The 14,845-nt window shown below is 38.1% G+C and overlaps 2 protein-coding genes across 3 annotated transcripts in view; one reads left to right on the top strand and one right to left on the bottom strand.

The window, feature by feature from the left end:
• LOC107556236 (kelch-like protein 22) overlaps positions 1-4,197 on the top strand; it is a 16,272-nt gene extending 12,075 nt beyond the window's left edge. The window contains exons 5-6 of the mRNA XM_016239300.1: positions 978-1,211; positions 3,146-4,197. Of these exons, the coding sequence (XP_016094786.1) occupies positions 978-1,211; positions 3,146-3,487 (576 nt within the window). The 3' untranslated portion in view covers positions 3,488-4,197. The remainder of the gene's footprint in view (positions 1-977; positions 1,212-3,145) is intronic.
• A 4,385-nt stretch (positions 4,198-8,582) lies between these two features.
• LOC107556237 (T-box-containing protein TBX6L-like) lies at positions 8,583-14,317 on the bottom strand. 2 transcript variants are annotated; one of them, XM_016239301.1, is made up of 10 exons: positions 13,813-14,317; positions 12,191-12,497; positions 11,864-12,020; positions 11,308-11,410; positions 10,725-10,889; positions 10,497-10,643; positions 10,190-10,260; positions 9,916-10,001; positions 9,517-9,730; positions 8,583-9,431 (listed from the first exon to the last, which is right to left on the bottom strand). In XM_016239301.1, the coding sequence occupies exons 2-10, from the start codon at positions 12,204-12,206 to the stop codon at positions 8,975-8,977; spliced, it is 1,416 nt and encodes a 471-aa protein (XP_016094787.1). In that variant the 5' UTR covers positions 12,207-12,497; positions 13,813-14,317; the 3' UTR covers positions 8,583-8,974. The 2 variants fall into 2 exon arrangements, with proteins under 2 accessions (XP_016094787.1, XP_016094788.1); XM_016239302.1 differs by lacking the exon at positions 13,813-14,317 and having other exon boundaries at positions 12,191-12,530.
• Between the last annotated feature and the right edge of the window lie 528 nt (positions 14,318-14,845).

Raw genomic sequence — 14,845 nt, 5'->3', positions numbered from 1 at the left:
CGTTATAATCACTGAAGCTGTATACACTGTGAAATTAATCTCTTACTTACATTGTACGTACATCTGCGCTTTGTTGTTTATGATGAGAGAATTCGCGAGAATGATAAAAGAAGATGAGAGAATTCAGTCAGCGAGTGCGCTCTCAACAAAACTGATAAGTTTGAATGAAGACTCATCTGAACGCTTCTGATTGGCCATTGCATTTCTAAGCTCAACAGATATTTGTGTGATTGGTTAAAATGCGCAACACTGTAAACACGCCTAAAATGAAATACGGTGCAACATGAGCAGATCTTAATTTAATGCCGCAATCGACACGGTCTATTCATATTCACTTTGTTAGCAACAGACGTAATAGATTTAATTTGTTTGTGCAGGGGCATTTTTGTCCAATTTAGTGGCATTTTTGCCCCAAGTCCCCATGGCCACACGCTCCGCCAATGGTTCTTATTATCAATGTTGAAAACAGCTGCTTAATGTTTTTTGTGAAATCCGTGATACCATTTTTTTAAGGATTCTTTTAATGAATAAAAAGTTCAAAAGAACAGCATTTATTTGAAATCTTTTGTAAGATTATCAATGTCTTTACTCTAACTATTGATCAATTTAATGCATCCTTTTTTCTTTTTTTTATTATACTTACCCCAAACTTTTGAATGGCATTTTATCAGTTTCTGAAGGATCATGTGACACTGAAGACTGGAGTAATGATGCTGAAAATTCAGCTTTGCATCACAGGAATGAAATGCATTTAAAAATATATTTCAACAGAAAACAGTTCTTTTAAGTTGTAATAATATTTCACAGTGTTACTGTTTTTACTGTATTTTTGATCAAATAAATGAAGCTTTGTTGAGCAGAAGAAATATAAATTATTGGTAACTATTTACATAAGGGCTGTAACTACTACAAGAATGTGACACGAGTTTATGAACTTTGAATTTAATGTGCACAGCATATGTTTACACTCTCTGAAGGTATATGCCCACGCCGGAGCAGTGATTGATGGGAAAATCTACATAGCATGTGGCAGGCGGGGAATGGCTTATCTGAAGGAGAGCTACTGTTACGATCCCAGCGGCAATCACTGGAGCATGTGTGCCGAGGGCCCGGTGGAGCGCGCCTGGCACGGCATGGCAGCACTTAACGGCCGCGCTTATGTCATTGGCGGCAGCAATGATGGTTGCGGTTACCGGCGAGACGTCCTTAAGGTACATGCACCGCTGCGACTCCAGTTATAGCATAGTGTAAAAATTGTGTCAATTCATAAGTAATTTATTAATAAAGTGAAAGCAAGGCTAGTGAGCTGCCAGCCTAGACAGCATCATCGGCTTCGCTTCTGAAGTGAAGGCTGTTCCAAAAGCCAACATGTGTCAAGGTCCACAAGTCTTTTAAAATAACCGATAATTTGACCATTTGTGACAAGACACTGTTAGTTCAGTCATGCTGTTTGAAGTTTCATTAGTAATTCATGATATTTGTGACACTGGAGCACAAAACCAGTCTTAATTAGCACGAGTATATTTGTTGCATTAGCCAAAAATACATTGTATGGGTCAAAATGATCGATTTTTCTTTTATGCCAAAAATCATTTGGATATTAAGTAAAAATCATGTTTCATAAAGAGATTTTGTAAATTTCCTACTGTAAATATATCAAAATGTGATTTTTGATTAGTAATATGCATTGCAAAGGGCTGCATTTGGACAGTTTTAAAGGCGATTTTCTCAATATTTAGATTTTTTTGAACCCTCAGATTCCAGATTTTCAAATAGTTGTATCTCAGCTAAAAGTAATTTTATTTATTGTCTGTTGATTTTGAATACAGAACTTGGTAAAATTATTTATGTTTCAGTACTTTTGGAACATTTCCAGCACATTTTAACAACACCGTGATAATACCGATAACCGTGATAATTTAGGTCACTAGAATTGTGATAAGAAATTTTCATACCGTTACATCCCTACTCGCATGTATTCAATAAGTATGCAAAATAAGTTATTACTTTTACTTGATGTTACATAATACAACATTAAATTCTTTCGATTTAAACTTTTTTTGATTTTTCAAAACCATGTGAAACCATGAATACAAACAGTACATTTCAAAAAAAAATTGGCAAATGTTATAAAGTAGATTTTTATTTTCTTTTTAACCTGGCACACTCTTATCTTCATTGACCTTTATTTGTTTAATTATTTGATATATTATTTAAAGGGGTCATATGATGCTTTTTTAAAGATCATTATTTTGTGTATTTGTTTGAAAAAAAATATCTTATGCTGAGCAAGACTGCATTTATTTGATCAAAAATGCAATAAAACTGTAAACTTGTAAAATATTATTACAATTAATGTCTTTACTGTCACAACTGACCAACTGAATGTGTCCTTGCTGAATAAAAGTATTAATATCTTTTTTTTTTTTAAATCTTACTGACCTCAAATGTATTAACAGTAGTGTAATACTTGAAAATAATAATAATTAAATTTGACCTTTTCTTGAAAATACACACTACATTTCTAAGAATTCTGAGAACCTTTCTAAATTCTATAATATTTTTCCTTTTTTTTGTGGATTTTTCATTGACATTGATATGTCATTCAACACTAAAAAGTACTGATAAGTAAATTTTTACACTTATTAGGGTATTGGAATCATATGCTTCATGTGAGGTTGGATCATTCTTTGTGTGGCCCTATTAAGAGTGTTATGAGGTTTCATTGTTGACAAAATCTTACTGACCTCAAATGTATTAACAGTAGTGTAATACTTGAAAATAATAATAATTAAATTTGACCTTTTCTTGAAAATACACACTACATTTCTAAGAATTCTGAGAACCTTTCTAAATTCTATAATATTTTTCCTTTTTTTGTGGATTTTTCATTGACATTGATATGTCATTCAACACTAAAAAGTACTGATAAGTAAATTTTTACACTTATTAGGGTATTGGAATCATATGCTTCATGTGAGGTTGGATCATTCTTTGTGTGGCCCTATTAAGAGTGTTATGAGGTTTCATTGTTGACAGCATGCTGCCTTTAAAGACTGTCTATGTAGAGCGTAGACAACAAAGCAGCTCACTATGTTTTGATCCAGAGCCAGCGACTGAGCTAAAGTTCTGTCTGTCTCTATAGGTGGCGTGCTATAACCCAATAGCAGATGTGTGGTCTGTGGTGAGCCCACTGCCTGCTGGACACGGAGAGCCAGGTATGGCCGTCCTGGATGGGTGCATCTACATCCTGGGCGGAAGGTCGCATGATAAGGGCAATCGAATGAAGTACGTTCACATTTATAACGCGGTGGAGGACCGATGGGAGAGCGGGACAGCCCTCGAGGACCGCTTATCTGGGCTTTCAGCATGTGTCCTGCTTTTGCCACAAGCAGCCATGGCTCAGGCGCGCAGCTGGGAGCAAAGGGCTAAAGCATCATGGGAAGAGGTGGACTGGGATGACTCGGACAACTCAAGCGAGGACTGAGGTGTTAGTGCTGCTCAGGTGGGACATAAAATTGCGAAAGTGAGGGAATTGTACTTTATTAAATTGAGCACTTGTATGAAATTCCATAATTCTTTACCAGATTGAGTTTTGGGAGCGTCCTTGTCGTGCCTGTCTGTAAGTAACTGAAGGTAAGTTGGAAGTGTTCTGGTTTAGATCATTTCCAAATCACACTCCTTTATGCTTGTGGGTTAATTTTGCCGACTCTTTTAGGTTGTTGTGCCATTTTATATTGTTTTATGTCCAAAACTTCATTCAGAACTATGAGAAACTGTTGGAGATGCTTACACTGTACATGCACTTTACAAATACGGTTTGATTTTGTTTATAATGATGGTGCCTTTATTTTACAGATGTGTTTTGGTAAGTCCAATGCCTTTTTATTAATAGATTTGAATTAAGTGCAATAACAATTTTCAAAAGAGTAAAGGAAAGGGTGAGGAAAGTGGTAAAAAGGATGCTCTAGTGCAGGGGTTGGCAACCTGCCATTTAGGGATGTTCATTTTGGTTATTTTTCCTAACCGACAACCGACGCTCATTAACCGATTATTAACCGTTAACCGACAAGATTATTTTAAATTAGAATTGAATTAAATTAGACAGGATAAGTGTCTGTGGCCCATTAAAAGTACTAACATTTGTTTTCCGGCGCAAAAAGCAGCAAACAACAGAACATGAGGATTCACATGGTCATATCATATCACATCACGCACCTGCAGCGCTTCTGCCAGCGGAGAAAAACATCATAAAGCTAGGCTATATATATATATATATATACTGTATATATAGCCTATATAACTAATAAATAGGCCTATACGAGAAATATATTTTGACTTAAATAATAAATGAATGTGTCACTTATGATGGACAATGTATAGTTATGAAAGTTTTAATTGTTCAGGCTGAATATAGCCTGTGGGAAGAAACTGTTCTTGTGCCTGGCTGTTCTCTGTAGCGTTGACCAGAAGGCAACAGTTGGAAGAGAGAGTGGGCTGGATGTGTTGGGTCCAAAGGGATTTTCTTAGCCCTTTTCCTCACTCTGGAGATGTAAAGATCTTGGAGGTTGGGCAGAGGGGCACCGATAATCCTTTCAGCAGTCCTGACAAAATGGCAAAAAAACTCTCCATAATGGCGCTATAGGGTGACGCGGAGGAGACGAATTGTTGAATGAAATCGTTATTTTTGTTTTCTTTGCGCACAAAAAGTTTTCTCGTAGCTTCGTAAAATTACAGTTGAACCCCTGATGTCACATGGACTAATTAACGATCTCCTTGTTTCTGAGCCTTGATCGTGTTAGGATCCTTGCTGTCTATGGGAGGGTCAGAGAGCTCTCAGAGTTCATCAAAAATATCTTCGGTGTTCCGAAGATGAACAAAGGTCTTACAGGTTTGGAACGGCATGAGGCTGAGTAATTAATGACAGAATTTTCATTTTTGGGTGAACTATCCCTTTAATTTCACACTGACCGGTTGTGCAATTTCCACCACATTCTTTTTGGAAAGTTCTGAATGTTTCCCCCAGACAGCTAATTTTGCTTAGCTTACAGAAATCATTACTCCACTTGTAGTGGAGCCTGAGGCAAATGCTGCGACTCTGGTCAGCACACACTTCTATTTTGAGCGGGTTTTGTCATGGTAACAGATAATACTCTGTATCAGAGGATTGCGGAGTGCTGTAGAGGGTGACAGGAAGGATCATCTCCAGTCTGAATCTCTTCTAGGACACAGAGATCTGGACGTATATGTTACACACTCCCTTAGAGAGTCTGCCAAAGCGCAGCTCCAATTACTTTTAGCCTCTCTGGAGATGTAAAGATCTTGGAGGTTGGGCAGAGGGGCACCGATAATCCTTTCAGCAGTCCTGACAAAATGGCAAAAAAACTCTCCATAATGGCGCTATAGGGTGACGCGGAGGAGACGAATTGTTGAATGAAATCGTTATTTTTGTTTTCTTTGCGCACAAAAAGTTTTCTCGTAGCTTCGTAAAATTACAGTTGAACCCCTGATGTCACATGGACTAATTAACGATCTCCTTGTTTCTGAGCCTTGATCGTGTTAGGATCCTTGCTGTCTATGGGAGGGTCAGAGAGCTCTCAGAGTTCATCAAAAATATCTTCATTTGTGTTCCGAAGATGAATAAAGGTCTCACAGGTTTGGAACGACACGAGGGTGAGCATAGTCCAAGTCTTCTCCATTTTTAGTGTATCTCTGTGGCAGAATTACAGCGCCACATGCTAGTCTGGCATGTATACTACATCGTTTTGTTTGGTTTCGTGTGGACGCAAATATTTCTTGAGATGAGGGGGAAAAAAAGATAGGGAAAGCTCTGGCTTCGTGTGGACGTAGCCTAATTTAAAAATCTTTTTTTTTATCTTACCAACATGTCAACTTTTGAAAGCTAGTGTTAGTGTTTATAGAAATGGGGAACGAGTCACAGTGATTGCTATTATAAATTTAAAAAAACATCTCAAGACAGGTTGCCAACTGCTGCTTTAATGAATGCTGATTTACTATTTTGTTGGCTGTCAAGTCACTCCAAAGAGAAATTATCAAAAAATTGCAAGCGTTAGATGAGCTAGTTTAACGTGAACTGTTATTCAAGAGTCTTTTGCGATGTAAAAAGCAATTCTGTTCCAAATATTATGCACTCCTTTTTACTGTTTGCTTTTTCTTTTATGCAATATATCAGATGTATCGCCTCTTCTAAACATTTCTGATTTGTTTGACCCTTTTGAATGTCATAACAAGGATCACATGAAATCTGAAAATCACTGATTTTCTTATTTTTAATACGTGTTTTGTGGAATATTTGATTTTTGTATCAAATTTCCATTATATTTGACATGAAATGGTATAAATATACATTCACTCTGACTGTAATTACTAAGACTAATTGTATTTCTTCTAATATCTTGGAAATTCATTACACATTTTAACTGCATTGCCAGTTTGCAAAGTCAAATTCATGGATTATCACATATACAATAAAGATCAGCGGATTGTACTGTAGTTGTTTGGGTGGCTTTAAAGGTTTTGAACAAGGCCGGGTTAATACAACGAGTCGGAATAGAAACTGAGAAGAGGAGAGGGAAATAATTTTATATTAGCAGGGAATACTTTTTGTAACTGGTATTTGGAAAATGTGACGATTGATTTAGTGACCGATGCAGATGCTGATGGTGTTTTAACTGCCTCTACAGCATTAACACATGATTGAGGAGCTTTTACAGCCTCACTTCAGAGTTAAATGGTGTTGAAAGGGTTTTTACACCGCAGACGTTTGTGTACTTGCGTTCACTTCACCCAGTCATAAAAACCCTTTCAGCACCTTATTTAATTTCCCCTTCTCTGACAATAATCTCATGTTTTTTTCAGCACATAACAGTCAAGTTTGTATCATGCAACGCTCCTTTTTCAGCTTTTTGCCTCAATCTTCTTATTAGCTAGCATTATTACAGCTTGATTACCTGACAATTAAATGTGTTAGATACAGTTAAACTAGAAGTACTTTAATAATTGGTAACAATATGCATGTTGCATGTGATAAACAGTGAAATGATATTATAAAGCAAATGGTTCTTATGACAAAAACAATGAAATGTTTTATAGTCATAACAAAGGTGAAACCGTTCAAAGTATGACAAAAATAAATTCTTTGGTTGGTCTTTACAAGGTGGCCTAAACAAACTGCAAACTTCCGAGTAGATATAAAAAGATACACTCTTCAGCTTGCTTTTAAAACGAGCACTTATTACAGAAATAACATACTAGATATACTTAAGTGCAAATATAATTGCATGTTCTTTACAATTAAATTAAAATGTATTTAAATGTTAATATACATTTATATTAAGCCATACATTTATATTAATATACATTTTTTAATTCAATTATTCATTTGAAATTTCGACATGAAAAATTTTATTGCATATTCTACGTGAAGTAGATACAAAATACATGAGCTAATAAATAAATATAACAAATCCTGATACATTCTTTAGCATCTTACATTTATTTTATTTGGAGAAACACAATCTAACAAATACTGTGTGGATACGAAAGTTTTCTTCGAAACATGCAGTAAAAGCAAAACTTTCCTTTCCATCACACGCATTCTGCTTACAATTAAAAACGATTTTTGTAATATGGTTTGAAACTCTTTCGCTCTATCTTTTTCTTGCAACATTTTGCTATTTTGGCCCTTTTGAGGTCTAAGACATTTTATTTTCATACTTATGTGCACCTATTTAATATAAGTAAAATTAATGTGAGTGTATATTTACCCTGTTCGTGCCCCAAAATTGAATAAAAACAGAACTTACATGTCAATATTTTGTCTTTAAAGAACTTTCAAAGCTTGAAAAGAGCCTAAGTAGGAATAGAATATAAATGATAACGCATTCTCATCAGTGTTGTCACCAGTATCAAGAAAAATCAGCTATTTCAGATATTGTTCATATTTGAGGTAAATTAGGTATTGTTGTGCTCGTTTGTGCCACGGAAGTAGCTTAGTAAATATAAACATGGTAATGCTTATCTGTAGTGTGTTTGAGTACCAAATAGCTGCTAAGCTTGTCTAAAAGACGCTAAAGAGCTCTGTAATGAATTGAGCTTGGCTAATGCTCCCACTCAGGACGTACAAATACACCTCCCTCCCTCCTTTACGGAAGTCATTAGTGCCTGACAACCGTGACGGCAGCAATCAGCGTCCGTCTGCATTTTGGAGTGGTGAAAAGGCCCCCCCCTTCATTTTCACACCTCTTAAGACTCTTTCATGGGCACAGAGGGGCCTATGACATGCTTTATGTAAGGTAGTACCTTAAGTGTCCTGAGGATGCAACATCAAATAATGTGTGTGTAGACAGACAGAGATGGGTGGGGTTCCAATTAGGATTTATTCATATAAGCTTATTAGCTGCTTATTTCTTTCTTTGGGAAAGAAAAAGACCATGACCACAGCATCTTTGAAGATATTTACTGATCATTCTGAATTTCAGACATACAATATTGTAATTTCCAAACAGCATTTTACACTACACAATTCTCTTTTTTAAACAAAAATAATATTAAGTAGCAGCAAACGCAAACACAGAATAAATAGACATTTTAACAACAAATCCCAGAAAACCAGTTCGTTCTTTGTCTTCGGTACGCAGGCATGAATTTTCAAGTCAAAAGGTATCAAAAGTCCATTTCCAAATGCGTTTAATGCAGTACAATTGACAAGCACACTGTCTTTTCTCACAGAAAACAAAGACCCTCAGATCAGCAGACATACTCTTTTCAGTTAAACTGAAGCAGGTTCTTTATTTTCTATTTGCATCCAAGTTGACTCCCCGAACAACATTCTAGTTAGTGCCACTTCCTCATTACACTTTCGCTCAGTGTTTATCTGGCGCTCGCAGGTATCCCATCATCTGAAGATCCAGATCTCATCGTGCAAGACTTTAGAAAGCGTCCCGTCTCTCGTTCACCAGCACGAGTAAGAAAACAGTGGGTATTGGCTCCAGTCCCCTACATTTCCGTGGTGATAGCCGTGATGGACGGCCTGGGTGCTGTATTCGGTGGGAAGGTGGTGATGGGGAGGTGGAGGAGGGGGGTATTGAGTGGACGCTACCCCGCTCCACTGTCCCAGAGACTGTTCTGTACTGTAGGGCGTGTAGAGCGGATGGTGGCCCAGAATACCTGGCTTGGCCTGGGCTATGGCCATGTTCAGCACTCCTGCGTAGTCCTGGTGCCCCGCGGAGGGATGTGGCGGGCAGGGAGGCAGGCCGAGCTCAGGGGCAGAGGGCTTGCTGGAGGTGTCTTGATCAGGCACGGTGGCAGCATCCGGCACTCGGGACTCAAAGCTGGAGCGGCTTCCACATGCACTGCTGCTGCCAACACTGGAGGAGGACGGCGAGGGGGACTTGCCATATTCATGAAATCTGAAAAGATTGAGAATTTAACATCGAGACACTGACAAGGGGAAAAATAGCTTAGTAAGTCTTGTTTGAGGTCTGTAGCCTGTACCTGTAAGGCTGGTATGTGTTTTGTCCCGGTACGAGCTGCTCAGAGCTGTAAATGTCCCGAGTGTCCGAGCCCAGAGGGGACTCTGCACGGAGAGCGTGGCCGTTGTCCCGGTCACACGCACCTCCCCATGGGGAGTACCGCTCGGGCTTCACCTCCGAGTCCTTACGGCCCATGTGTTCATCATCAAGACCCTCACATGAGGATTGCTGGATATCTGAAGAGATAAATATCAAGGAGACTTAATAAATTACAAATAAAACAACTATTTGAGAAATTTTTATAAAAATAAAAAAAACATCCATACTCGTCAGCTAGGACAACTGAACCCAGGCTGCTAGTTAAAAGCCTACAAATCCTGTACGTACATGGAGATATTAATTTAAATGTAAAGACCATTACCTCGTGAGCTTCCATGTTCTGAATCTTTTGACAAGTTAATCTTCTTTGCAACTCTTTCAGGATCAGCCATACTTCGATTTGCTCGTCTGTCAAAGGAAAATTGTTAACAATGTAAAACTGTAAACAAATGTATTGAACTTGTTGGAATTTTAAAATATAGAATACATTTTTAATAATAAAATGTTGTACTTTATGTAATGAATGGATTCCATTTTTAAGTCAATTTAACGGGTAACGGGTCATGAAAATAAAAATAACATCAAGATAATCTTACCTTTTAGAGTTTGTGCTCTCATCTCTGAATCCTTTGGCAAAGGGGTTGTGGTCGATTTTCAACTTTGTAATCTGTGAGAGAAATAATGTAACCACCAATCTCAGTTCTAATTAATACTAAGAAAAAATTACCATTATCTATTCAACTTCGAAATGTATGCATAAGAACATATACATGCTTCACATAACATTATAAGAATTGAAGCTGTAACAACCATATATGATAAGGGGATGTGTCCCCACCCCAATTTCCAGAATAGTGGTCAATCAGTGTGTTGCTGATTATTACATTTTTATAAAACTCTTACCTTTGTGTTCTGGTATGCAGTGACAGCAGTGAAGGATGTCTCGGGGAAGGTAAAAGTTTGGAATACGCTCCACCGTACGCTGTACAGATCATCAGCCTGGACGATATGGAAACGTGGATGGTAACGGTGCATGGAGTGAAGGATAATCTGAATCGAAAGGAGAGACATTGGTTAAAATCAAAGTCAAATTACTATCAAACAAATGTAGGAATCTGAACAGGCACTTACATGCCCATGTTGGTCCAGGGCATTGTTGGTAAGCTTGAGCTTGAGGAAGGACACGGGCTGTTTCATCCAGTGGCTGCCGGGCGCTGGTGAATCAGGGTGTAGGTACGTCCTGTAGGGTGGCTGAGGCTCAGACTTACCAGCGACCTCCCACTTGTCCTTGTTCCACTAAGGAAGAAGAAGCATTTCATTAAATAACTAGAGCTTCTAGAGTGGCCGTGACATAAGGTGCAGGGGGTGCTGGGGTGTGAGAGTATGTGTGAACGAGAGTGTGTGTCAGGGCAAAACCCCCCAGTGGGCTCTGTAAAAACAGGAAGAGTTGGGGCTCTTTGAAGTTGAGGAGTGCAATCAGTGGTGAGAACGTTCTGGGGAGACACATGTGACAACGTCCCCCAACGCTCCAGCCGTTCACGACTGATTCCCAATTCAACAGCTCTTCACTTAAATAGGACTCTAATAGTCTAGACTAGCCTGCGACCAGAGCATTCAAATGGATAAGACTTGAATGTTTGTGATCTATGAACTTTCTTAGAATCTGGTTGTTAATTGCATTAGAGAAAGACTAGATGAGGGTTTTGGTTCTAACCTTATATCTCAGACCATCTTCTGGCACCATGTCCACCAGTAAGATGTACTTCGCATATGGTACCAATCCAGACAAGCTGATTTTGCAGTGTGGAAACATCCTCCTGTAATATAAGCATACAAAAGCAAGTTTAGCTCCAAGAATTGACGTGAAGAGAAGTGACGTGTGGCCAAGTATGGTGACCCATACTCGGAATTTGTGCTCTGCATTTAACCCATCCAAGTGCACACACACAGTAGTGAACACACACACCGTGAACACACACCCGGAGCAGTGGGCAGCCAATGCTGCGGCGCCCGGGGAGCAGTTGGGGGTTCGGTGCCTTGCTTAAGGGTCTCACCTCAGTCATGGTATTGAGGGTGGAAGAGAGCGCTGGTCATTCACTCACCCCACCTACAATCCCTGCCGGACCTGAGACTCAAACCCGCAACCTTCAGGTTACAAGTCCGATTTTCTAACCATTAGGCCATGAATGCACGAATTAAGGTCAGTTTATAGAGTTTAGCTGATCCGAAACTTGTCGACAGATTAAGTTGTAGTTGGTTCTGAGACAGACCTGCCAGGTTTGGTGATGATCATCTCAGTGCCGATCCCATGGAAGGATCTCCACAGCTCCGGATCCTCCAGAGTCATTCGGATGTTGCCCTGGTGATAGGAATCCCCGGCTCCAGCCATGGAAGGCGGAGGAGGGAGACTGAAATTGTGCTTTAGGTCTGAGAAAAGATGGAATATTTGAGCTTTTCAGACAATGGCATTCAATGAGAGACTCTTGGAATTTCATTCAGTGCAAAACGAGTTAACAATGAAGCCAAGTCTGTAAATAAATGTTGCACACCAAGAGCAAGAGCCCTCAAGTTGCATTAGAGTTAAAACAAGTACTCACCTCTGATGGCCTGCATTATTTAGGCTTCTCACAAGATGTCCTCCAGAAGAAAATGAGACGGACCAAAAGATCTGAATGAGCAATATCTAGATGTTTCGTTTAAAAATACAAGTTCTCCATAAGAACTCAAAGGGCTTGAGTTAATTCCAAAGTTAAATCCAAGAATGTGTCTGTCTGTTGCTTCTGCCACAGATGCAGAGGGGGTGTCCCACACCTTTAAGTGGGTTCTGAATGTGGGCGGGGCTTGGACACCCATTCCCAGCCTTTGAAGTGACACAGTGATGAGTCAATGTCATGATCTCATTGGCTGATGGGCAGAATCAAAGAGAGTTAGCAGAGCCTTGATAGAGTCCCAACAGGAAGAGGAAACATGTCTTTATGAACTGCTAAAGGACTTTTAAGCAAATACGTACAGGCCCAAAGCATACAGGATGGCAAATCAAGCACGAAATTCCCTTCATTAATCCAGCTAATGTGAGGAAGAGCAAAGACTTCACCTTCTAATTGACAGCATTGACCCCTTCACACAAACATAATCTGACACACTCAGCACTCGTGTTTGCTAATTCACACACACATATCCATCCATTAATTCTCACTGATGCTACAGACACCAGGTCCTGATTTTTACAACCAGGTCAGACCATGGCAAATAATTTGAAATGCAATTGAAGTTGTCACTAGAGTATGAGGTTCTTGTTAACTTTTTTTCTTTTCACATGTTCTGATCTTGGCCTTCACATTGAATTTTAATGGAAATGCTTTCACAAATTTAGGCCTTGGGTTAAACACATCTGCAGTGTTAATATTCATAAATCATGAAGAAACTACAAAAGATCACACAGAACCATCTTAACCTTCATTACCTTTAGGTTTGGTTACGGTTATCTTTTGTCAATAGTTGTTTAACAGCAGTTTTGAGACAAATATTGACATACAGTCCTAAGAAACAATTTTCTTATCAAGAATTAGCATTTGCAGTTCAGAGTGGCTATATGGTTCATTGGAGATTCAAATATTCTTGATATTGTATTGAAAATATCAGATCAGACTTTTGGTTTTAGGAATCATCTTTTAAAAGAAGAGGAAATAAATAGGTTCCTTGGAACTCAAATACATATGTTTTTATAGAATTATGAAACTTTAAACATTCTGCTATGGCATCCTTTTTGGTACTTACTTGAAACTTTGTTTTCAGGGATTGATTTTGCACTCTTAAAAATAAAGTTTCCAAATGTTTTTGCAGCAGCAGTGCCATAGAAGAAACATTTTTGCTTTCCCAAAGAACCTTTTAGTGAACAATTCTTAAAAGAACCATTTTCTCGGTGTGAAGAACATTCTAAAGTACTGGAATGGAAACATTCAATGGATGTTAAAGGTTTTTTTTGGATCCATAGATGCCAATAAGGAACCTTTATAGAGAATGTTTGAAGACTTTTTGTATGTTTTAATGTTTCAAAAACAAACTGTTTTGAGGGATTTCCAAAATAAATGATGGAATATCAAATACTTGATTCTGACAATCATCTCACTCAATGTCTCAGTGAAAGTGCACCACATAAAGTCATTATAGAGTTATGGCAGACAGCAAACCCTGGGGCAAATCTACAGGTGAGGTTTACCTGAGAATGAGCCTGTGGATGTGTGTGTGGTGGGAGGGAAGGGGTTGTGTATTCAGGGTGTCTAGACATGACCGTTCCTTGATGGTTAATCTCATTAGGAAGAAATGCTCTCTGAAGGCAGCAGGCTTTCTATTCATGCAGAGAGATACAGGCAGAGATACATGAAGAGGGACAGATAGATAGATAGAGAACAGAAAAAAAGAAAGATGGATCCAAAAGATATGGGAATGTTTTAGTGGTTTACAGCCTGTTAGCACTACTCACCACAGTTTTCTTGTCTTTTTTTTTAAGAATAGGGAGAGTTTACTGAGTATCAGGCATTGTTATGTATCTGTGACTATAAGCTGAAACCAGTGCTTGACTGACTGTTCACAAATTAATCTGCAAGCAGATGTGTCTTTATTCCTCTGTGCTTCTTTGGTAAAGTTGAAGATTGGAAGGCTTGATTTATATTCTTTGATAGTTAGAATCGAGATAGTAGAGAGCACTGGAAGTTATGGGGAAATGGGAGAAGTTGAAAGCTTAAATATCACACAAAGGGGTCAAATAGAGAAAAAAATCTGGGATTCTTTCCAATTTAATAATGAAAATAAGGTTTTTAAAATTAAAGTTACGACAAATAATAAAATTCATGACTTAACATAAATTAGAAATATTAAAGATTCTGCACTATTTCTTGGTTAATTTGTGACATTGATCTTGTGAACTCAATAGACTTCACTAAAAATCTAAAATTCTTTCACATTTAAAAATTATGACAAACATTTGACGTAAAAAGTAAAAAAAAAAAAATTAAAGATTCTGCAATATTTCTAGGCAGCTTTGTGAAATTGACCATGTGAACTCGATAGAGACTTCATTAAAAGTTTTACGATTTTTAAAATTAAAATGATGACGAATAAGAAAACTTATGACATAAAATGAATTAAAAAAATTAAAGATTCTGCAGTATTTCTAGGTAAATGTGGCATTGATCATGTGAATCTCAAGTGCTGCTGCCTTTACAGTGAAAGGGGGACAAACCAAATAAAGA

Source organism: Sinocyclocheilus grahami, unplaced genomic scaffold (genome assembly GCF_001515645.1).
Source record: "Sinocyclocheilus grahami isolate Dianchi unplaced genomic scaffold, SAMN03320097.WGS_v1.1 scaffold560.1, whole genome shotgun sequence".
In the NCBI taxonomy this organism is placed as follows: domain Eukaryota; kingdom Metazoa; phylum Chordata; class Actinopteri; order Cypriniformes; family Cyprinidae; genus Sinocyclocheilus; species Sinocyclocheilus grahami.
The sequence above is the reverse complement of the archived record's forward strand: the minus strand, read 5'-3'. Positions and strand labels throughout refer to the sequence as shown.